The sequence below is a fragment of the Pyrus communis genome, chromosome 4 (assembly GCF_963583255.1).
Source record: "Pyrus communis chromosome 4, drPyrComm1.1, whole genome shotgun sequence".
Classification (NCBI taxonomy): Eukaryota; Viridiplantae; Streptophyta; class Magnoliopsida; order Rosales; family Rosaceae; genus Pyrus; species Pyrus communis.
This window is the reverse complement of record NC_084806.1, coordinates 29,101,181-29,125,333: the sequence shown is the minus strand read 5'-3', so window position 1 is coordinate 29,125,333 and position 24,153 is coordinate 29,101,181. Positions and strand designations below refer to the sequence as shown.

At 36.4% G+C, this 24,153-nt stretch overlaps 1 protein-coding gene and 1 long non-coding RNA gene across 2 annotated transcripts; one reads left to right on the top strand and one right to left on the bottom strand.

Annotated features, from left to right (window-relative positions):
- Positions 1-13,693: 13,693 nt before the first annotated feature.
- On the top strand, positions 13,694-22,856 carry LOC137731662 (probable serine/threonine-protein kinase PBL11). Its single transcript, XM_068470840.1, has 6 exons — positions 13,694-14,006; positions 14,239-14,696; positions 15,509-15,644; positions 16,118-16,251; positions 16,375-16,498; positions 22,326-22,856. Exons 1-6 carry the CDS (start codon positions 13,934-13,936, stop codon positions 22,664-22,666), a joined length of 1,266 nt encoding a protein of 421 aa, XP_068326941.1. The 5' UTR covers positions 13,694-13,933; the 3' UTR covers positions 22,667-22,856.
- Positions 17,852-19,647, bottom strand: LOC137730638 (uncharacterized). Its single transcript, XR_011068198.1, has 3 exons — positions 19,562-19,647; positions 18,961-19,042; positions 17,852-18,150 (listed from the first exon to the last, which is right to left on the bottom strand). It is a non-coding gene; the product is annotated as an uncharacterized lncRNA (long non-coding RNA).
- Positions 22,857-24,153: the final 1,297 nt, after the last annotated feature.

The window sequence follows — 24,153 nt, the reverse complement described above, 5'->3', positions numbered from 1 at the left end:
TCGAGCTTAACAGAATCAAAGGAGCATCGTGTACGCCTTTTGACTGATAGAGAGCATCCCTCTTTTGTCCCTCCTAACCCCCAAAAAATAACAATTGAAAAAGTAGTTCTTGCCGCATCGGATTGAGGAGGAGGCTTGTTGTTCGGCTCCTCATAAATGATGTCATGGACCTAAATCCATTAGTATGGAACATGTTCTGTTCCAAGTGAAATCCCCTAGTATACGAAAGAGTGAAAAAGTGCTCATACATAAGAGCTTATGCCTTAAGGAAGCTGCATATTATACTATATTTTACTAAATAGATATCTGTGTTATGATCCAAGTAAGTCTTGAAAAACAAAAATTATATATATAAGATTTGTCCTTGTTGTATCTAAAAAATCTATTTCTTCTCTTTTTCCACTTTTTTTTTTAACATAAAGATAAAGAAGCCATTGCAATTGCCAGAAATACTAGTAAATCTTTCTTAAATCCAAACAATCTTTTTGTAGGCGTTTTCCTCTGATCCAATATGGGGATCGAAAATAGATCTCTACCAGACTACCATAAATGATTTTATCTCCTTATGTTGGAGGAAAGCCCTTACTAGATAGGGCAATCCGGGGCATCAGTTTACGACATCGACATAAAAGGGAAACATGAAGGTTTGATGAAGGGTAGTAGGTGTAGGCCTTTCCAGCCATATTCATTAATGCAATGGAACTCCAAAACTTGAAGAAATGGCATTGGTTGTACCTTAATTACCTTTATGCCCTCTTACTATGATGCAGTTTAGACCCCACACATGTTTAGGTCTCTATCTACGATCAGATCCTTTCCCCCGTATGATTGTCATCAAATATAAGTTTTTCCTATACTATAGTTGCAAGTCTATTGTTGTGTTTTGGAATTAAGAGAAGCAAAGCTTCAACAAGTAGAAGTTTCCTCGCAAAGCTTCGAACAAAGAGGTTGGACTGTTCATGTGACATCTCACATCGCCCAGGGGAGTGGATCCTTTAAGCCTTATATGTATATTCTCATCTCTACCTAGCACGAGGCCTTTTAGGAGCTCACTAGCTTCAGGTTCCATAGGAACTCCGAAGTTTAGCGAGTTTGCGAGAGCAATCCCAAGATGGGTGACCCACTAGGAAGTTCTTGTGTGAGTTCCCAGAAAAAAAAACCGTGAGGGCATGGTCGGGGCCCAAAGAGGACAATATCGTGCTATGGCGGAGGCGGGGCTCAGGATATGGTGGAGCCCAGGGCCGGGATGTGCCAATTTGGTATCAAAGCTAATCCCTGCTCGAAAGTGTGCCGACGAGGACGTCGGGCCCTTAAGGGGGGTGGATTGTGACATCCCACATCGTCCAGGGGAGTGGATCCTCTAAGCCTTATATGTATATTCTCATCTTTACCTAGCACGAGGCTTTTTGGGAGCTCACTAGCTTCGGGTTCCGTAGGAACTCCGAAGTTAAGCGAGTTCGCACAAGAGCAATCCCTCGATGGGTGACCCACTGGGAAGTTCTCGTGTGAGTTCCCAGAAACAAAATCGTGAGGGCGTGGTCGGGGCCCAATGCGGACAATATCGTGCAACGGCGGAGGCAGGGCTCAGGATGTGGTGGAGCCGGGGGCTGGGATGTGACAGTTCACTTCATTGATTTTACTTAACTTTACTTAAGACTACAGACAGGGGCCGAGCGGGTAGTGAAGGCTCGTTTCGTAGATGACAAGCTACGACTTTAATGAGCAACAAGCACCTACTCCTTACAAAATGAAAAGCAACAAGCGTAACTTGAAGAAGCGAGGCCCTTTCAGAGATAGCCACAGCGTGCCCTGTATAGGGTTCCAAACCTGTGCACCCCTAAACTACAACAAGCTTTGAAGCCCCTACTTATTTTATTTATTTTATGCGATATTTTTAGAAGTCTCTTTCTACAAAACAAACCTTTCTATAATATAAGGGAAGCTCAAATGCTTGAGCGCATTAGAAGTAAGGTTTTCAAATTAAAGTTTACTTGCTTACTTTAAAGAGAAGGGAGAAACTTTAATTTTATTATTGTAGGGGGCTAACAAGCAAGAAAAAGCCCCTTACTATAGATAGGCTAATACCCCTTTACATTATAATAGAAGGCGTTTCTTTCTCAAAGTCAAGTTTCTCGCTTGTTGCTTTAGAAATATTGCAAGTGAATCTTAGCTCCTTCCTTCAGTTGGCTTCGCCCTATCTATTCATCTCTTTTTCCAAATAGATATTTAGGGATCTCTTGTTCATAGATCTTGAAACCAGATCATTTCTCAATACATCTATCTATCTATCGATAGAAAGATATAGATCTCTTTTATCTGGCTAGCTTACTAGCTGGTAAAGATGCCACAATTGCTTCTTCAGGAAAAGTTGCAAAGGCGAAGAGTGAATCTAAGCCTAGTAGCTTAGGTCGGGCATGCCCCTTAGGAGGAAAAGTTCAGGTTGTTCAAGTTAGTGAAGCTATTTCATTGTAATTAGACCTAGCAAGAATGTGATTCGAGGCTATATGGAATATATGACAAACGTGGAGTGTTAGAGTATTTTTATTGGTCAGTCATGTCATACAAGCTCGAGTCAGACATCCTTGCTTCAATTTGAAGAGAATGCCTTATATATTGTATCAAAAATATATATTATTATATAAAAAAGATGGACAATCAAACTGATTTCTCAATTCAATAGAAGCCCAAAGAGGTGAGGTGAATATGGTCTCATCCCAAATAACGAGAGATATGTAAAAAGTAGGTCTAATTACTTTTATTCATAATCCTAAATGGAATGTAACGATGTAGGGATCCAGATGTAATCATAGTACCTATTTAGATATGCTCGAATGACCCCTTCTCATAATTAGAATGTATCTAACCCTATTTCGATCTGGTTCGGTATGGAATGAACTTATAACCATGGAATCGACATTACATGTATGACGCTAGCTAAGCTTGTAATTACTGTAGCTCCTCAATAGTCGTTTCGATATAAAAGGAAAAAATAAATAAAGATTCATTATAGCGTTCTACCAAAGCGAATGGTTTCATTATCTCAAATGAAGAACATTTCCCACCAAATAACGAGAGATATGTAAAAAGCAGGTCCAATTACGCCTATTCATAATCCTAAATGGAATGTAACGACGTAGGGATCCAGATGTAAACATAGTACCTATTTAGATACGCTCGAATGACCCATTCTCATAATTAGAATGTATATAACCCTATTATGGTCTGGTCCAACATGAAATGAACTTATAACAATGGAATAAATACTACAGGTACGGTGCTAGTTAAGCTTGTAATTACTGTAGCTCCTCAATAATCGATTCGAAATAAAAGGAAAAACAAAATAAAGATTCTTTATAGCGTTTTACCAAAATGAATGGTTTCATTATCTAAACTAAAGAACATTTCCCACCTAAGGATCAGTCCAATTATACCACTCACAGGTAAATAGCACAATATTTCTTCGTAAATCTTCGCTATTTGAATATGGAACATCGTAACAACGAATAGGAATGAAATGACTATAGCTCCTATATGAACAATAAAGACGCTCGTCTCGCTGAGACCTTCTCTTAAATTTTCAAACCTTCTGTCGTTCCACCCTTGCAAGGGCAGAAAGGGATTGAGGTGGGCTTTACCTTCACTTTTCTCATTGATTTGTTACTAGTTAGACTGATGACAGCAGCACTAGTTACACCTATCTCTTAATAGCTAGGCCCTGATTCACAACCCTAAGTGAAGGGACAATAGCGGACTTTGCCCCATGAAGTAGTTACTTTTCTTGCATTCCGAGTCTATTCTTTTCAAAATATCAAGTCTAGCTTATTATCCGAATTTATATTCCTAAATCTGGAAGATATAATATATATTTGGGATTAGCCGAGCCGATAGGATGAATAAAAAAAGTTCCAAGCTTACTTGATTGATAGGCCTTGAACCAACCCAAATGATTGTTCTAGAATGGCTATTCCTCACAATTGTTCCTTGTGATGCAGTGGCACCATGTCAATTAGGATTTAGGTCGGGTTAGGGATTAATGATTTTTGGGTAAAATACACATAACTACCTCAACTATGGGTTGAACCACAATTTCATACCTCATGTTTAATACATTGCAATGACATGCCTCAACTTATGAATTTGTTACAATATTATACCTCTGTTAAGCTTTCTGTCAATTTGTCGGTTAAATGATGACGTGGTAGGAGCGGGACCCACTCTTTCACCATGTCATCATTTAACAGCCAAATTATTAATTATTAATTCTTTAATAAATTAATTAATTAATTATTACCTGTTAAAGTTGGTCCCTTCTCCAGAATATTTCATTAATAAGTCTTATTGCAACAAACGATGTTGATGTGTTGATAAACCCTATAAATATACAAAATAAAACAGGATTTTTACCAATTTTATGTTTCCAAGAAGAACATAGTTTCCTCATTTCAAATCAAACAAAGTATGATTAGGACCACAATACTAGAATGGTTTTTTTTTTTTTTTTTTGTTGTCTTTTCTAATAACTAAAATCGATGGACAAGTACAGGTTTTGCAATATTTTAAACTACTATATTCTATATATTATTTAAAATCTTGTGTTGAACTGGCAGATAGATTACTGTAATCAATTAGCTGAAACAATGCTCATATTTTTTATTTTTTGGTATTATAGTTTGGTTTTTCTTTTCTGCGAGGGTCCCAGAGTACAAAATAATGGGCTTGAAACAGATAAATTAGTCAGCTATCGTATGAATTAAGGTTGTGGTCCACTAACTTTGGGCAATGCGTTTGGTATGGGCAAATGTATGTAGACTAACAAACATCATCTTCTTCTTCTTCTTGTTATCCAGTAAAGAGGACTAATAATTTGGAGTGGTACGTGACGAAGTCGATTAATTAATAAGCTTAATGGCAGTCTGCCGACCAAGTCAAACGTTAAAAGGACATCGTCATGCATGACTACTAATCCACTTATTAAAAGATTTAAGACCCACACTAACAGAAGTTTCTTCACTTCTAAGAATAATAAAGTTGGCTTCCAAATCTCAATCACCATTATTTACCAAGAAAAAGAAGAAGATGGTTCCAACGTTATTAAAATTGTGCATGAATAAGTGCAAGATAACATTTTGAAGTGCTCATAAGACCCCTCTACGGTATGTCGAAAAAAATCGGTATGATATCAATATATTACTTTCACCCAGAAATCAAACTCCTATAATGAGCTAAAAAATTTTGTGATACTATGGATTTAATATATTAAACTTACAAGTGTGATACTTATAAACTAAAGAGAAACATGTGAAAGAGAGAGAAAAGAGAAGACGTCAAATTACAATATAAAAATAATTGAGTCCTGCTGCTTTTTGCGATGTTTTTCAAGAATTCAACAGCTTACTCTTTCAAATTGTCAAGTGATAAATTATTAAAGTCAAATAGTCAAGATTAATTAGTCGTTGGAGATCAATGAAGCAATTTTTTTTAAGGAAACTTTAACAAAAAGTTCCCGGCAATGTTTATTTTAACGAAAAATCATATTTTTACACTAAAAAATCAATCATGGTACTATTCACTTTACCCTTTAGTTTGTCCTTATCGTTAAAACTCAAAGTTTTCAAACCCTTTTAATTAGTTTTCTGTTTTTTTTTTTTTTTTTTAAATCATAAGTTGACTACACCCTCTAAGTTTGTCATTGTGTGCTCATATGGTTTATGCTTATGGTTTCCTTCGAGTACCAAAATAAAATATTTAAAGAAAATCAACTTTGGGCTCATAATAAAGATCTTATTAAAATAAATTCAATGGTCATGCATAGTAAAGCAATAAAAATATAATTACCACCCCAATATTAAAATTATGCATAATCTAATTCTGTAAAAAAGTATAACTCTCCCAACTGTTGAACTCACATTATTGTAGGAGTAGTGTATAGGTATTAAACTCAAGCTGTCTGATTCATTTATGTAGGTAATCTCACTCACTCAAATTACTATAGAAGGCCTAAGCTTTTCACATTCGTTTGAAAATTCGAATTAGATTCAAATTTTGTAGGAATCAAACTCCAAATGGGTTGAAATTTTTTGAGTTTTATGGGAGTAGTTTTAATTGAGCAGTTTGATACCTATAAAACAAATGGCCAACTTATTGAAAGAGAAAGAAAAGAGAACAAATAGTAAGGTGGATGTAGACATCGAAATTTCGGTGAAATGTTCACGAACATATTAAAATCTTGACATGTGAGGGCTTACATGGCATGCACCATGTATCTCACAAATCATACACATGACACGTGACTCATCAAAACTGGATGAGTCATCAAGAGTGACACGTGTCAACATTTGGCGGAAATTAATTAAGGAGTTATCTTTACTAATTCTTTGATTAATTTTAACTTAAATCAAACAAATTAATTGATTTAAAACGCCAAATCAAGGATGGTTGTCACATCCCGGCCCACGCCCCCACCACATCCCGGGCTCGACTCCACCGCAGCACGAAATTGTCCGCTTTGGGTCCCGACCACGCCTTCACAGTTTTTTTTTCTAAGAACTCACACGAGAACTTCCCAGTGGGTCACCCACCATGGGATTGCTCTCACGTGAACTCGCTTAACTTCGGAGTTCTGATGGAACCCGAAGCCAATGAGCTCCCAAAAGGCCTCGTACTATAGGGATGAGAATATACATATAAGGCTTACAAGATCCACTCCCTTGGGCAATGTGGGATGTTACAATGGCCAATTAAGGATGAAATGTGATTGATTTATTTAATTTAAATCGAACATTATTTGATGAAGTCAAATCAGTAACCAAGCCCCAAATCAAGTCTTGGTTTTTTCTTTCATTAGTGAAGTCCAAAATCAAAACCAAGTCAAGCCTCAACCATGACTTGGAGAGCCTATAAATACGAGGCTCCAAGACAAAGGAATCGCCCCCTTAGAAATTGATCCACAAACCCAAACGGTCAAACTCTCAAGCCCCCAATATACGGTAATTGATAATTTTTACTAATTACTCTAAGTATTTGGAGTTTAATGTGTTTGTGATGATTATTGTTATCTTTCTATTGTATTTCTTACAATTTTAATTTAGATGTTATGAAGTGAGATTTGTCTAAAATGAATTGTTAAAATAAAAATGAAAATAAATGTAAATTACCACATGCAAAATCAGCAGTAATCGTTTATGGTAGTCTTCTTTTACGATGTATGACGTATGCTAATTGCCTTCACAATATTACGATACTCAACAAACGCCGTATCAAATATGTATTACGGTACACAGGTATGCCGCACTTATTTTCGTAGTATTACAACACTTCATTAACGTCGTATGTAATACCAATTAAGGCGCCCAATGCACGCATTCAAGAGCATTTAGGGCGTGTTCTGCTTAAATTATTCACGAATACTAGAATATGTCGTATTTGACAAAACATATATTACAATAAGGGCTTTTACTGCTTGAGGACTCGCACCATGAATAACCAATTACAGCGGCCTTTATGCGTCGCCAAGGGCCAATTTTTATTTTTTATTTTTTATAGTGCGTTGAAATAAATTAATTGAATTGGTCACGTGTATAAGGAATTCAAATCTCATTCATTCAATTAATCACTCAAGAAATAATATCCACCAATTAGTATCCAAAAATTTAAAACAAACACCAAATAAAGAAAACTGTTCAAAACTTAAACCATAAAAACATAAAGAATTCGGCCAATAAGGGGAATCTGGCTAACATAAGGGCCCATGTCTAAAAATCTAATCTTTTGTTGGAGCAGATACCTTTTAAAAGTCAGAAATTTGCATGGTACTATCCTCTGGATTCTCCACTTGAGCAAAATTGGTCTCAATCTTCTGACGACATTGATGATACTCAGCTACAACATGAGCAGAAGCTTGTCAAACGCAAGACCAATGGCCCTTGGAACCACACGATAACACATATCCGCTTCCATGGTGATGGGTGTTTTGCCTTTATTCTTGAAGTGAAGTGAAGCTTCACATCTTGGATCCACTTCAAGTAATTTCTTCTAGAGACTTCTAGAGCGGTAAAGTCGAGTTTGTTCAAATTTGACATGTTGTTGTCACAAAAGGGAACAAGATTGTGGTTAGTGCAATGGAGAAAAAAATTATCCATACACAAGGAGTAGACCACTCAAGTTCTATTAAACATATTTTAGTTTAAATTTACATGAAAAAACTTCGGGTTTCATAGGTGCAATGTTTTGAGAAAACTTGGTGTTTTATGAACTTCAAGTTCATGGGTACCTGCAAATAAACGCAATATATACAAAACAATAATATATGCGCAATAGGTAAATTAACGTAGGTACGCAGGGCCTACTCTGTGATATATCAGGGTTTACTGTGTTCAAGAGAAAAATATATATATACAATAGGTAAAACCAACGGCGCCATGTCAGCGGCCGTGATCTGGGTTTAAAAGTGGTCGAGGCGAGCCATGGGTTCGACGGGAACCCTAAAAGTTTGACAAGGAAAGCTTTCACGACATCGGGATCCAAAATTATGGCTTTTCGAATCAGGTTAATGAAATCCAATGAGATTTCAACGGGAAATCTCATCCACACATCGTCAGAGATGACTGCAAGTTATTGGGACGGCAGGGTTTCACTAGAAAACAAGGACCCCAAGCTGTTAGGCTTGACTGCAGGCGAAGCCTAAATGGTGGCACATGTATGAGAACATGGATGACACCAAAATGTGTCATTTTGGTTCTGGATCGAGCAGGTCAGCTTGGCTCAATGATGTAAATGACTGCAGGTTGTGGCTCGTTGGTGGCTCGGCTCAAAACCCTAATTTTTTTGTTTGCTTTTTTTTTCTTTTTTTTTTTTCACCTTCACATTCATCAATTTTGACACACCCCGACCCAGGATGTCCACTAGGACTCTGAATCGAGTTGTGTTGGTCGACACTTGGAAGGTGAAGAAGCCATAAAGTGTATTGATGTGAAAGATGTGAACAAATTTAAACCTAAAAGTGCCTAAGTCCAAGAATGCGCGGTGAGCGGGTGTGAACCCATTTCACACGTGATAACAGAGCATAAGTATAGTATAGTAAAATAGGGTGAGAATTATACCATCGATGGTAACCATCTACTCCAAGATTTGCCAATAATCCTTGTCGATACGAAAACTCTGCTACTAGAACCTGGAGGGGCGAAAAACAAGGATGAGTGGGCCTGGAAATAAAGTTTTAATAAAAACCTTTTGAAAACGTTATAACCCCTCACCGTAAAACCTGAATAGTTTCCAGAAAATAATAGTTCTACGTAGGTATAAAAACCAATGCACAAGACCAGCGAAAACTGAGATATGCCATGTCATAATATTTCAGCACTAAAAGATGTAAACCAAATGTGCAACTAATACAAGATAGTATGCTAGTTGGAGCCACATTGCATGACCTATACAACTGGATCTATAACTCATCAATTTAGACTAGCACACGAGTCGGAGTCACATAGTGTGACCTATATGACAGGCTCGGTATAAATATGTACACTTAAGTGCTACGATCACGTGAAAGTTATGCAATAAATCGCAGGTCGCCCAAGAGTTGAAACCACCTATTGTGGTCTGTACGATAGGTTGGCACCAAACTTGGATCCAAGGTGAGCGTGCGGTGTGGGAGGTGAACAATCACGTGAAGGTTGGCCCTGGCCTTGGGCAGGAGCATTAATACCGGAGTGCAGCCATGATGAGCTCTCATGAATATATGCATGCTCATATAATTCAACCATTTTAATCACATAATAACTCACTTGAACTTACCTGCACCCCCATAAGATCATTTGGCATAATCACAAATCTCATCATATGCAATATATAACACCTTTAAATCATGGCATGCTATGCATAACTTAGTTCAAAGCATTCGTGGAAACTATAATGTTTATACACACACACACACACACACACACACACACACAAACACACACACACGCTATAAAAAAGGAAAAAGACCCACTCACCTGGAGCCTACGCTACAAGTCCTTAGCATAATATCGAGGCGTCACGAATGAACGTCGCCTGCGACTAAGGCCAATTTGACCGGGAAAAGCCCCAATTTCACTAAAACCCGTTGGAACCCTATATTTGGGTGTGCTTTGATTCCTCCTCCATACTCATTCTGACACCTCAACCAATGATTGGGAATTGTTTCTGAGCTCAAGGGGAGTTTTTTTATGGTAGGGATCGATGAGATTGCCTTCAGAAATGGTGGATCGCCGCCTAGAGACTCACGAGTTGCCTTTGGAGCCGATGGCTTCGAACTTCATAATTTAGAGCCCAATTCCTTCGATTTTTGGGTGGAATGTGAAGAAGGAAGGTCATGGAGTTGGTTCTAGGTGGTTAGGTGATGTAATTCGTCGGAAAATCGGCAAAAAACCCTTGAATTCCATGGCTACCATCCGGGTCGGGTCAAAAAAGAAGAAATAGGTCGTGGATCCTGTGCTTCTCCTCTCCCTCCTTTCCTTTCCTTTCATGCTCTCCCTATTGGTCACTCTCTCTCATCCCTTCACTGACTGGTTTGCAACCGTCTTTATTCCTCCTTTCATTTCCATCACAGCCACACACGTGGCATGACCATTCTTTGCTCCAGAAATCTGGAGCCTTCTTGAAAATGGTCAAATGACCATTTTATCCCTATTTTTACTTGCCCACAACTTATTTGTTATAAGTCCGAATTACTTTCCGTTTACGCCCACGCGTTCGTACCACCAAGTACTATACAAATATGCTAAAAGAATAAGTCATATGTTTCTGTAGATGATGGTCAACGGAAATCAAAGTTCCTTGCCTCTAGGGCATTTTCGTCAATTCACGCTTTTAAAATTAATAAAAAGGTTGAATTAGGGACGGGTTGTCACAAATTCACCATATAATATATGTATAAATAATGCAAACACAATTTAAGCAAAATCTATAATTCGAAACGCGTAAAAGTTGGGGCATGCATCATGGTGAATGTTTCATGTAATCAATGCTGAAAATATTGACAATTTAGTCCATGTTTTATAAAAATCTAGATTGCATGATGAGAATTGTGAACCAATTTGTAGCAGAAAATACCATTCATATTCCTTAGTGCAGTGTTAGGAGTGTGCTTCATAATGTGTTGTGGCCAATTTAATAAACAGATAGATAGGTGCAGTAAAGAGAGAGGATGGAGAGTAGGGTTTAGGGAAATAATAGGATGATATTTCCGTTTGCTAGTTCATTTATTCATGGTAAACCATGAGGATAGAGAAATTTACTCCCCAAATTAAACCAAATCTATTAAGAATTTACACAATCACACAATGTTAAACATTAAATACAACAACCTTATTAGTTTTTTATTTTTTTTAATCCAACAACCTTAAAAGAATTGAGTTTGTGATGAGTGAAAATACGAATGTGAAAATTATTATCCTTCAAGTATTTTCTATTTTTTTATAGGGCTGGTTTGGTATGGGATACAGAACCGAAAAACATATCCCGATTCTCAAACCGAAATTTTTGGGAATCCCAATTTCAAGACCAATCCTAAACCAAATTTTCGGGAATCCCAAAATAGTTTCGGGATTTCGGGACAAATTGGGATTAAATTTTGATTTTGGGTTTTTGGGCTATTGGGCTGAAACTTGACATATTAGGCTTTTGGGCTAAAATTTAGCCTTTTATATTGAAATTGTCAGCCCAATTTCGTTAATACCAATCTGTCATACATACAAATATGTCATATGTGTGTTTGTGCAATCTATTTTGAGCCTTTAACTTCATACCCACATAATAAAAAATGAAGACTCAGAAGCCAATGCAATCTATTTTGGGCCACCAATTGCTCTACCCACATAATAAACAATGAAGACTCATAAGCCATAGAATTTCAAATGTGATTATGCAAACAAGAAGGAAGGGAGAGAAAAAATCTATCCAAGAACATATTATCAAACATATAACTTATACAAGTTTTCAATTACCTACTAGCACTAAAATTTTCAATAAAGATACCATAAAACATTAGAAGTTTCAGCAAAAGTTTCAACTTCCAAGAATCAAAACTTCGGAGCCATGTACATCATTGTTTAAGCATAATGCAACAACAATTGGACTACACTAGACTGCTCAACTCCCATTACATATCTTCTACTTCATGACCCTCAAAACAAGAACTCGGCAACACAAACTCAGCACAACTATTATGCAAAATAACAAAATCTAGGGCTCCAATTCACCTAAGCACAATTCTTTTCAATGTTAATTCAACCACATCAGCAACAAAAATGCAAGAACTCTTCTTAATTTTTCGATGTAATTATCGAACATATATCATATATACAATCTGAAATATCCTTCTCCACGTCCGGATATATACTTAGCATTAACATCAAATCTTAATTTCCCATAACCAAACAAGAAGCTAAATCAAATAATGGACCAAAAAAAAGTTGAGTTTGAGAGATGATTTGTGACATACCAGATCTTTAACCTCATGTTCAAGTTTCATCGATCTCTTTCTTTACTTTGCTTGGTAAAGGCTAATTGTATAAACCATAAATCATCAACCTCCATATCAGTATCTTCCAAGTGCTAAAGTTCACAAACCATAATCTAGAATTTGAAACCTAAATTAATTCCAAAATTTACCTGATTTGGGGGAGAATCAGTGCACAATGCACTGGAATCTGGATGAAGAAGTCGAGAGAGAGAAAGATCAAAAAGGTGAGCGGCACCGGTGACCATGGCTCTACCTCTGTGTCATGAAGGAAGGCTCATCCACAGTGAGGGATGAGAAGTTGAGAGAGAGATATTAGAGAGGTGATAGGTCAGTCGAGAGAGAGGTGAGTCATTTGTGTGATGTGGGTGTGGCCGGATTCGAAGATGGAGAGAGATCGGCGAGGTGATAAAGTGAGGTCAACTCGAGAGACAAAGAGGGATAGAGAATGTGACTGAGTTCTGAGGGTTTGATTTGTATTCAATGGTTAAGATTAAATCTCAACCAAATCCAATGGCTGTTACAATTCCAAATATATATATATATATATATATAATTAAATAATATATATTTTTTATTTCAGTTCGATTCGGGATTACCGAATGAATGAAAATATGAGACCGATTCCAGTACCGAAATTTTAGGATTGGTTCAGTATTAGGTACCGAAATTTTTGGGATTTTAGATTTGGTATTTTTTCGATTTGGTTCGGTTTGGAATATTCAGCATCTTTTTCCACCCCTAATTTTTTATGACCATATTAGATATAAAAAAAATGCTACTCTTATCATATTTGTACCACATTTCTAATAGAAATGTGATCTATATCTATTGGTGGCCCTTATCTCTATTAAGGAGTTGGTACAAATATTATATAAAAAATGTGATAAGTGTATCTCTACTCATTAGATACTGTAGACATTGTTGATTAATCCCGATCGACAACGGGCCCAATGTGAAGAAATTGAGGTACAGTGATTGGTCTGCGTGACTCTGCCATTGACCTGCATAACGTATAATTCCACCAGTTTATCATGCGGTCTTAATTCTCTAATAGCCTGAGCTTTCATTCCAATTTTGAGAAATATATATAACCTTTTATCCCTCAATACTGTGTAAATAATATTCGTCGTGTATAAAAATACTAACGCATCTGTCTCTGTGTGTGTGTAAAAGTCCAAAGAAAAAGTCCCACATACGTACATATTACGTACATATCAAGCTGTATAGGTAACCAGTCTTTTCTTGCTTTGGCTATTTCCTTGTTGCTTCTCCCACTCTTTCCAGGAACTTGGAGACAGACACCAGACGACCGCATCAACATATATCTGGATCAAATTAAGTAGCTACCTCCTCTAGTTGGGTACACTTGAAGGTCAACGTGCCTTCGATCAGAGAGATTGAGAGTAATTATCAGTCGATCGCTCGCTCGCCATGGGAAACTGTTACGGATCTCCAGTGACTAATAATCATAGCCCATCATCTACAACCAAGCTGCCTACCCCAGGTATATGTATATGTGTGTGTGTGTGTGTGTGTGTGTACATGCATATTTACTACTACTATTCCCCTCCAAAGTAATTCTTCAATTGCTTCCTTCTTTGTTTTATGTTTGGTTGCCATGAAAAATTGTTTGGTTTCCACTTTAAGTGCTTATTAACGCGAATTTATTTAAGAGGATTTATTTACATGCACGTTTATAAACATATATATATATATATATATATATATATTTGCAGTGGTATCGAGATACGAAAACAAGAAAAATGGATTCGTTGGAAAAAGTGTGACCAGAACCACAAAAGTTGCCAGGAATATTAGTGGCAAAAGAAATACTGGTGGAACAACGGAGAGAAGTGAAAGAAAGGCACAAGTGATATTAAGCAAAAGCAGCAGCAGAAATAATTATACTGAAGCAGCTGGAGGTGTGGCTCCTCCTCCTCCTCCTCCTGATACGGCAGCTACAGCTGCTCCAATCGAAAGTATACCAAGGTTGAAAGAGTTCACGTTAGCAGAGCTGAAGAAGTGTACTCAAAATTTCCGACCAGATACAATACTAGGAGAGGGAGGTTTCGGAAGGGTTTTCAAGGGCTGGGTCGATGCCTCAACGTATGCCCCATCAAAGGGAGGCGTCGGCTTGGCCGTCGCAGTCAAGAAGTCCAGCTCAGATAGCTATCAAGGTCACCAAGAATGGCAGGCAAGTAATTTTATTTTATTTTTTATTTAGCTAGGGTGTAGCGATAGATAGTAATATAATGCACACCTTTTTTTTTTTTGAAATTACTTATGCACATATTTATATACACAATATTTTTGGATACTAGCTAAACGCTTACTTTTGCCGGCCGAGTAAAATTAATTTGCATGATATTAATATATTATATATGTGTGTGTGTGTGTGTGTGTGTGTGTGTGTGTGTGTAACTTGACATGATCATATGCTTAGTATTATTTAGTATGGCTTAATTAAGCATATGGCAGGCACCAAACATTTGAGTTAATTGTTTCTCTTCATGGTAGACATGGCCTGAACCATTAGGCACATGATGTCATTGTTACTAAAATCATTTCAATTTTAAGTTTTGGAAATTTGTTTGGCAATTATTTTCATTTAAAAAAAATATCTGAAAATTAAAATCAAACCAAATTTTGAAAACTCACAAAATTTTCAGTTCTCTGTTAAAAACAATTACAAACAAATTTTCAATTTTTCAAAAAATAAAAAATAAAAAACAAAAATAAAATGGTTATCAAACGCCTCTAGCTAACACAGAAAAAATGATTCCAATAATCAAAAAATGGGTAATGTATATAGTGGATGGAGCACGTATGGCTTCCGTGATTGCATACTTCAATTTTTAAGGTAGCAGTAGTACTAGTGGGTGATGAATCATGATTAGCTTGGTCTTGGTCTTCCATTCATAAACACAAAATATATATTAGCATTTGCATGAAAATATATAAATTATTAGCAGACACTGATAAATAGTTAAGTTGGTATATATGCAGGCGGAGGTGAATTTCTTGGGGAAGTGTCGTCATCCAAACCTCGTTAGGCTGCTGGGACATTGCTGCGAAGAAAACCAATTCCTTCTCGTCTACGAATATATGCAGAAAGGCAGCTTGGAAAACCACCTTTTCAGAAGTAAGATTAATATATATATATATATAACCAACCATATGATGTGTTAAAAATATGAAATAAGTATGTTAATCAACACTTAAATAATAATTTAATCACTAATAACCACATCATATAATTTACAAAATTTAATCTAAATAGTTGGTCTTGCTAGCATTATCTTACATATTTACTAGTTAATAAAATGCCGTAATCGCATGCATCTTTTTTTTTTTTGTCTACTCATTCTTCGTATGGAAAGTCAAAAAGTAGGCAGTAAAGATGACAAATGGGTTATGCTCTAGGAAAATCAAATTTGAAAACTAAATTTGCAAATTGAATGATATGTCACTAATAAGAATAAACATGTTTATCAGCGTATAAATAATAAATCAATCATCAACTTCTATGTCCTTTAGTTTTCAAAAATTTGTCTACAATTTTAGTCTCTCTAACATTACTTATAACAAATTAACAAGAGAATGATAATTGTACAGAAGGTCAAGAACCACTTCCATGGGAAATAAGACTAAAGATCGCAATTGGAGCTGCAAGAGGCCTTGCTTATCTGCACAACTCAGAAAAAGTCATTTACCGTGACTTTAAGGCCTCCAATATTTTGCTGGATCCGGTACGTGTATAGAGAATGAAACATAAATTTTGAAATTGACATTTTTAAACACTCTTGATTTTTTTTGTTTTCTTTCTTTTCCTTTTTATTGACGTTTTTTTTCATGGAAATTTTGTTTTCTAGGCCTACAATGCGAAACTTTCAGATTTTGGGCTGGTAAAGATGGGGCCTATGAATGGAAACTCCCACGTAACCACACGTATTATTGGAACTTACGGATACGCAGCTCCAGAATATGTCGCAACTGGTAAACACAATTTTTAACACAAATGCATTTTTGAATAAACTGAAAATATTTTCTTGCACTCTGCTCATTGAAAGTTTTTCCTTATGTTTACACTGGAATGCGTGATAGCTTTTATTAAATGCAAATAACAACTCGCTAAATTTTTCGTTCTTTATTTTAACTCATTCTACCTTATAATCTATTGTGTAAACTTCAACATTTTATTGTGGTGTTTTATTTGGACATTGCTACCAAGTCCTCCACCAAATTATAATTAACTTGACCAAACATTTAACTATTTCTTTATACAGCTGATTATTTTGAAAATACAATAAAAGTAGTTCCCATGTAGTTTCCAATCCACATAAATAGTGACATGAGTCCAATCATTCATATGTATAGTCTAATTATAGAACTCTAAACTCGAATCCGGATCCTCTTTACGAGGGCCCAGGGATCCATGAATCGTGTCTGTTTATCGTACATCGTACGATTAGAAATCATTTTAAATATTTTTATTTAAAATTAAACACAAACAGTATCTGATAAAAACTAACCGCACGATTTACAATGAGCATACACGATTCACTGATCTCTAGGATCCTCACCAGAAGGATCCGGAGAGGATCCTGTTGGCTCTAAACTCTTCATTCTATTCATAAATCTAGTGGCTTGTTTACTAATCCATAATTAAAATGGAAGGAACTTTGAAGAGAAATTGAACTGATGAGGAGTTGGAAAGAGAGGAGTCGGAATTGGATTCATGTTGAAGTTGTTTATTAAAAAAAAACCTTTTGTAATCAGAATCAAATTGGTATAGATTACATATAAACTATTTACTAATTCACTTAAATTGGAATGAAAATCAATATAAGTACTAAAATGCTTAGTTGAAATATTTTATTTTATATAATACTTTCTTGTTGAATTTTATATACTAACTAATAGAAGGAAAAAAAAGTTAGATGCTTCTATTCATTAAATATTAAACGCACTAAAATTTAAATTTTTTTTTAAATTTTATTTAACAAGAATTAAAATTTTATAGTAACTTGGGTAGCGGTTAGTGGTGTTGGGTTAATGCGAATGGCAATTTTTGAATTTTAGAAATAAGTGATGGTATAATGGGAGGGAAATGTCCATTTCGGATTCCTCAACAACCCGAAATTCAAATATCACCTAAATGTAAGGAATTCAATTCTCCCCATTTTGGAGTTGGATTCCGAACTTCGCATGGGTCCGACCAACTTTTTCATTCTCCAATAATTGGTAAACATTGAAGTATTTCGTAATCAGAATTCAATTATGTATTTTGATTCCGATTACCTTTAGGTCGTGTCATAGATTCATTATTGATTATAGACTTGTTAGATTATGTGACACACCCCGACCGAGATCGGAGCGTGCTGGCCGTCACACGAAGGTGACGTAGCCATGTGCACGTGCGGAAGCTAATAAAGTAGCAATATAAAAGTACGAATAATTAGAAACTAGCATACAAAGTACTAAAATAAGTGCTAGTAAGTGAGATACAATTTCAGAGCAGGTCTATAGCAGCCCAAACAAAAACGACAACAGTAGTACGCCCGAAGGCGACCCTACAATGGGGAGTGTCTGTCAGAACGCCGGAAAGCCCTCAAGGGAAACCACCGCAACGGCTAAGCAACTAGAACCTGGAGGGGCGCAAAACAAAAGCGTGAGTGGGCAAAAACAAGCTCTTTGAAAACCATTTAACAAAATACATTCTAACCCCTCGCCGTAAAACCTGTACACTTCCCAGAAAATATATACACATAATACATATGCCAAACATTCTCAAGGGTATGCCAATCATGCTCAAGATATGTCATGTCAAAGCCTCATAATGAATGTAAGTGCCCAGGTATAAATCATATCAACATCATAACATCTGGCAGCCGGAGTCACCTAACGTGACCTGTACGGCTGCATCTAGAGCTCAAATCTCAACTCTATAACTGAACCTGCCCACGAGTCAGAACCACTCAAGGTGGTCTGTACGACAGACCTGGGTGTAACTTATATATACGCTCTAGTGCTACGATCACGTGAAGGCTGTGCGAATAATCGCGAGTCACCTACGAGTCGGAACCACCTAATGTGGTCTGTACGACAGGCCTATGCACCTAACTTGGATCCAAGCTGAGCGTGTGGTGCGGGAGGTGAACATCACGTGAAGGACTATGCCCTACTCTGGGCGGGAGCACTAACACCGAGGGTGCAGGTTATGAGCTCTCTAAGTCTCTCAACTATTGCTGAAAGTAAATATGAATACCACTTACCTGGCACTTACCTGTGCGTCCACAGCACCCAATATGCATATATATGTATGCCACTACTAATGTGTGCAATGATGCATAAACGATAATAATAACATGCATAGCATAAGGCAAATAACCCTTTCTGATCAATTTCTGGAAATATAAATGTATATAGGTATATACGGAAAACAAAAGCCTACTCACTGGTATGTAGAAGGGTCGTAGCCCCCCTGTCTCGCGTGTGCACGCTCGTCCTCGGGGTACGTGTCACCTAAATGCGAAACAACTATAAAAACGTTAACTTTAAAGCACATAACCCATTTCTCGTAATAACTTCTCATACATTGCTCAAAATGGACAAATGAATATACCAACGTGCTCTACACAACCTCAGGATCACAACCATATTTTTAGAATAATTTTTGGACCCCTCACGCGCCCCCACGCGCCGAAATAGGCACGGACCTACGCGCCCCCACGCGCGGCCACGTGCCATGCACACTGACGGCGTCAACTGACGCCGTTAGGAATATTCCGTTGAACTAACGGAATATTCCGTTAAACCTAACCAGATGCCGTTAACGGCGTCAGGAATATTCCGTCAACTTTGACGGAATATTCCGTCTCCTTCTCCAATCAGTCCCCGACGCCGTCGCCGTCGCCGGCACCGTCGCCGGAAAACCTGCAAATCACGATTTCTCGCTCGTTTTTCCACCTTTTTCCACGTTTCTTGCACCAAAATCAACCCTAGAGCTAGTAGAACAAGTCCCAACAAGTTTTAAGGCCTAAAATTACGAGATTATACCTGTCCAAATCTTCAAAACTCGGCCAACTCCACATCCAACGATCCTGACGTCCAAATTCACCCAACGAGCTACTCCCAAGCTCCTGGGAACCTCACAAACACAACTATAAGCTTCAAATGTCCAATAACTCACTAAATTAATCTTGCATGAACAGTAACTAAAACGGACATGGCGATATCAACGTGAAAGCGTCGAAGTTCTTACCTGAAAATGGTATATTCGTGCTCCCCTCGACCTCACGATCACAACTGCACCCTTGGTTTCCTCGATCTGCTACGGTATAATGGTTCTTGGTGTGTGTCCGTACGTTTACAGTGGAAATGGGAGCTCGGGGGGAGAGAGAGACAGGGAGAAGACAGAGGGAGAGAGATAGGGACAGTGGATGTGTGTGTGTGTGTGTGGCCCAACACATGCCAACACCACACCACCCAACAACAAAATAACGAAACGAACTAGGGGCTAAAATGTCATTTCACTAGTACGTTTTAATAATCCCGGGACGGGATGTCACATTATGGGTGAGGTAGATTTTTCTTCACTAATGTTGTTGTCTATTTGTGTTATAACATGTAATACATTACGTTGGACACACTAAAAAATTCTCCATAGTTAGTGTATCAAAGCACATAATAATAGTTAGCCAAAAAACGCACATAATAATTTTCGTGTTAACTTAAAATTACTTACGTTACTCTCCTAAAAGAAAACTTAGAATTTCGTAAGCAAGCACGCCCTCTACAAGCTATTTGATTCGTACAAACAATAAAAAATTCCCACTTTTATATTTAGCCAATAGCACATTGAGATACCACGTGGAATTGATAAAGTCAACAAGAGGTTCATATATGCAATTAGAAAGCCTTTAAGAGAAAGGATCCTTATTATTATTTTTTTAATAGGGATTAGTTGTGGGCTCCACACCATATCACATTTTAACGATCCGAACTGTTCATTTTTCAAGTTATGCCTTATAGATCATTCTTGCAAAATATTAGCCAAATCGGAAATATTTAAGACATTTAAGTAGGTTCAAAGAAATGAACGAATACTTTGTTATATAAGAAACAATGAAATTTGATATTGATAATTAAATAGACATATGGTTTCGGATTGAATTAAATTTTTCCAAGGATAATCTATGAATCGAGACTAACAAAATAGACGATTAGATTGTTGAAATTCGATGTGGAGTGGGCCTGACACCTAATCTCATTTTTTTTCAAAAAATGGAAATCGCTTTGTATAAAGGGCATGTATGCAATTATACACAATTAGACTAGTAAAAGATATGTAAAACATATTTACATTATAACATATATAATGGTATGGTTTGGTCCTTGGGATCTACACTACTTGCCTTCCTTGCTATTTTTTTTTTTTTAATAAACGATATTATCTACATTATGAGAGAGAGGGTAGGCTAAGTCTCACAATGGGTTAGCAATAATGTGGTTCAAATTCGCCTTTAGCTATAATCAAACCTAAGACTTCTCACTTACAAGTAAAGAAGAATACCAGATCGTAGTATTAAGTGACAAAGTTTATATATATTTAATATAATTATTCTCTTAACAGTTAGATATGGTCTTCTTATTTATATATATTCACATGAATAGAGATCAATCATACAACTTTTTCTTAGTTATCATTGAGTGTTGTTTTTATTTTGGAGTTTAATTATGTGAACTGTAGCCTACATCCAACAAATTCCAACTTGGAATCTTTTCAAATTTTCGGGAGGAGAATAACACTAAATCGAAAACCAATGGGTTAAATTAGATAATCCATTGTTTGATCGATCACATCAAATTTCAAAATCACTCTTCTGTTAGTATACCCAGCTTTACTCGGACCTATGGATGTTTAAGTGGTGGCCTTCTTTTTATACTTTTGGTTAAGCGGGAAAAGGAGAGAAACTCTAGGCTGGCTTTGGACTTGGTCAACAATATACGATTTCCACATGCTATAATAATAATACTTTTATACTATATTTGAACGAGGAAAATAAATGTAAAATTTAGATAAAAATAAGAATTTATAAATATACGTGTATCAATTATCTTATTTGGATTCATAAATTTAGAAATTTACAATTTCCGCGCGGAAAAAAACTTGGAATTTGGGACCTCCAATTCCCAAGTTTAAATTTCATGTAAATATGTGTCAGTTCCCAATTTCTATGATTGAAAGTTTAAAAATAACAAATTTCTTATTCAATTCCACTGTTCTTTTAAGTTAACCAAACAAGAAAATTCACAAATTCTAGAAAATAAAATTCCATCATTTTAATTTCTGTTATTTTAAAATTGCTTAGTAATCTTAAATTTCTTTATCCAAACATAATGTTAAAGATATATTTAGACTTTGGTGATGGTGATCTCTTTCTTCTTGCACTTATGGCCAAGAATGATTCTTGCATTTGGTGACTTGACTTCCAATTTATTTTTTAAGCTACTATATATATATATATATATATATATATATATTTATATATCGGACTCTAACCCCCTCTGTATGTATATGTCACGACATTGTCAACCTATACCTTAATTAACATTACTTAAATATCCCCCAGTTTGACAATTTCCTGAATAAAAGTATATAAAAGAGTAGATTAATTACAGATGAAACATTCAAAAGTATATAAACGTATTCAAATTCCAAAATATTTAATTCAAGATTGTGTACGTTAATTACCTTAGTTGATGACTAGCTACAATTAAAAGTGAAGATTTTCCAAACACTAAACATGCATGCATGCAGGGCACTTGTACGTAAAGAGCGATGTGTACGGTTTCGGCGTTGTATTACTGGAGATGCTAACGGGATTACGGGCACTTGACAGTAATCGGCCATCTCGCGAGCACAGTTTGGTAGACTGGGTGAGTCCGTTGCTTCACAAGAAAAAGGAGCTGAAGAAGATAATGGACCCAGGGCTTGGAGATGAATACTCCTTAAAAGGTGCCTGCCAAGCAGCTGAGCTTATTCTGAAATGCCTAGAACCTGATCCTAAAATCAGACCATCCATGCAAGAGGTTTTGATGGTTCTGGAAAAGATAAACGACATTAAGGATCAGAAACCAAAAAACAAGAAAGGCCAATGAGAGACGACATGATCAGGAATCATCCTCTTCACCACATTATAACCACCATGCTAGTACTAGCTAGCAATACTTCTCCATATCACCAAAAGGATTCCCAACCTCGTTTTACCCAATCCAAATTTGCACCCCTTGATTGTTTTCCTACTATTGTATTTATCGATCTACTTTTTATTATTTCAACTTTTGATGTACGTTAATATATACAAGTAAACAAATAGTTTGCAATCAATTTATTCCTCACCCGTTAGTGTAAAAATATCGATAAATTTAAAAGTGTTGCAATCCTAATTGTTTAGGAATGTGGTCGTATAAATCCTATTATGTCTTGAGATATTCTTGTGGGATTCTACCATATCTCTTAGATTAAATATTATCATCATATTAGAGTTGTAATCCTATTGCGGTACGAAATTTACCTTTCCTACTATAAATAAAGGCACAATGAGTGACATAACACACACCTCACAATCACATGCATATTTCTCTTCTCTCGTTGTTGTGCCACACCCCTCTCTCTTTATCCTTTATATTATTCAGTTAAATAGGCCTACAACAAAAAGTGTATTGTTGATGAATTTATTTCAGCTTCTTTAACCCACTGGGCCTTAAAATCAATTTGGGCTTTGAGTAATTAAATGAAATGTTCAACGCAACCAACTAAGCCTGTTTCCTCTCTTATTGAGCTAATTACAAAACGAAGCCCAAACACATATCAAAAGAAAAGTGGGCAACAACTATTCCATATTCCACATACATATAGGAGTTATTTTGTTGCTTTCACATTCGAAATTAAAGTCCTTGCTTTCACGTCTGAATAAGCTCACATTTTATTGCTTTATCATTCTGACATCATCGTTGTCACCGCTGGAAATGTACAAGTCCACAATACGGATATGTGCACTCAGAAGCACAAGAGCCCATCCCACTACTTGAATCCATTACCCGACTCATGTTTGTGGGCTGGAGATGATTTTGTTGCATTTCAGGGATTGAATCACCTAATTGATAATTTGATAGGGTAAGGGATGGAGTGGAAATGCTTTAAGGGACCTCTACTTTTGATTTTGGACGGACCAAACAAATAAGATATAAAATAAGAAAATAGAAAAAAATGACCTATTTTTTTAATCTTGGGACAAAAATAGGATTTTTCGAATATGCACACAGTATGCACAACAATTGGACAGAAATATGATTTTTCCTAACCTTGAAATGACCAAATTGCCCTCGTCTATAAATGGGTTATTTCCTCCCGTTTTTAGATCTCTCTCTCTCTACTCTCTCTCTCTCTAAAATTGATATTTATTGACTGTTATTAGATAAGTGAAGGATAATGGAAAATCCAGTTAGAAGATTTGATTTATTTGGAGACTCTTTGTGTTTGCTAAATGGACCTTTTGGGAAATGAACACATTTATGTGCTTATAGTTGCAGATTGGAGATTTCTTCCTCAAATCATCATCTTCTTCCCCAAATTCAAAATCTCA

Bases quoted from the DNA above. Each gene is read 5' to 3' on its own strand.
- LOC137731662 (XM_068470840.1), top strand. From the start codon at position 13,934: ATGGGAAACTGTTACGGATCTCCAGTGACTAATAATCATAGCCCATCA. The intron at 14,007-14,238 runs GTATATGTATAT...ATATATTTGCAG, and splicing joins AACCAAGCTGCCTACCCCAG to TGGTATCGAGATACGAAAAC. The intron at 16,252-16,374 runs GTACGTGTATAG...TTTGTTTTCTAG, and splicing joins CCAATATTTTGCTGGATCCG to GCCTACAATGCGAAACTTTC.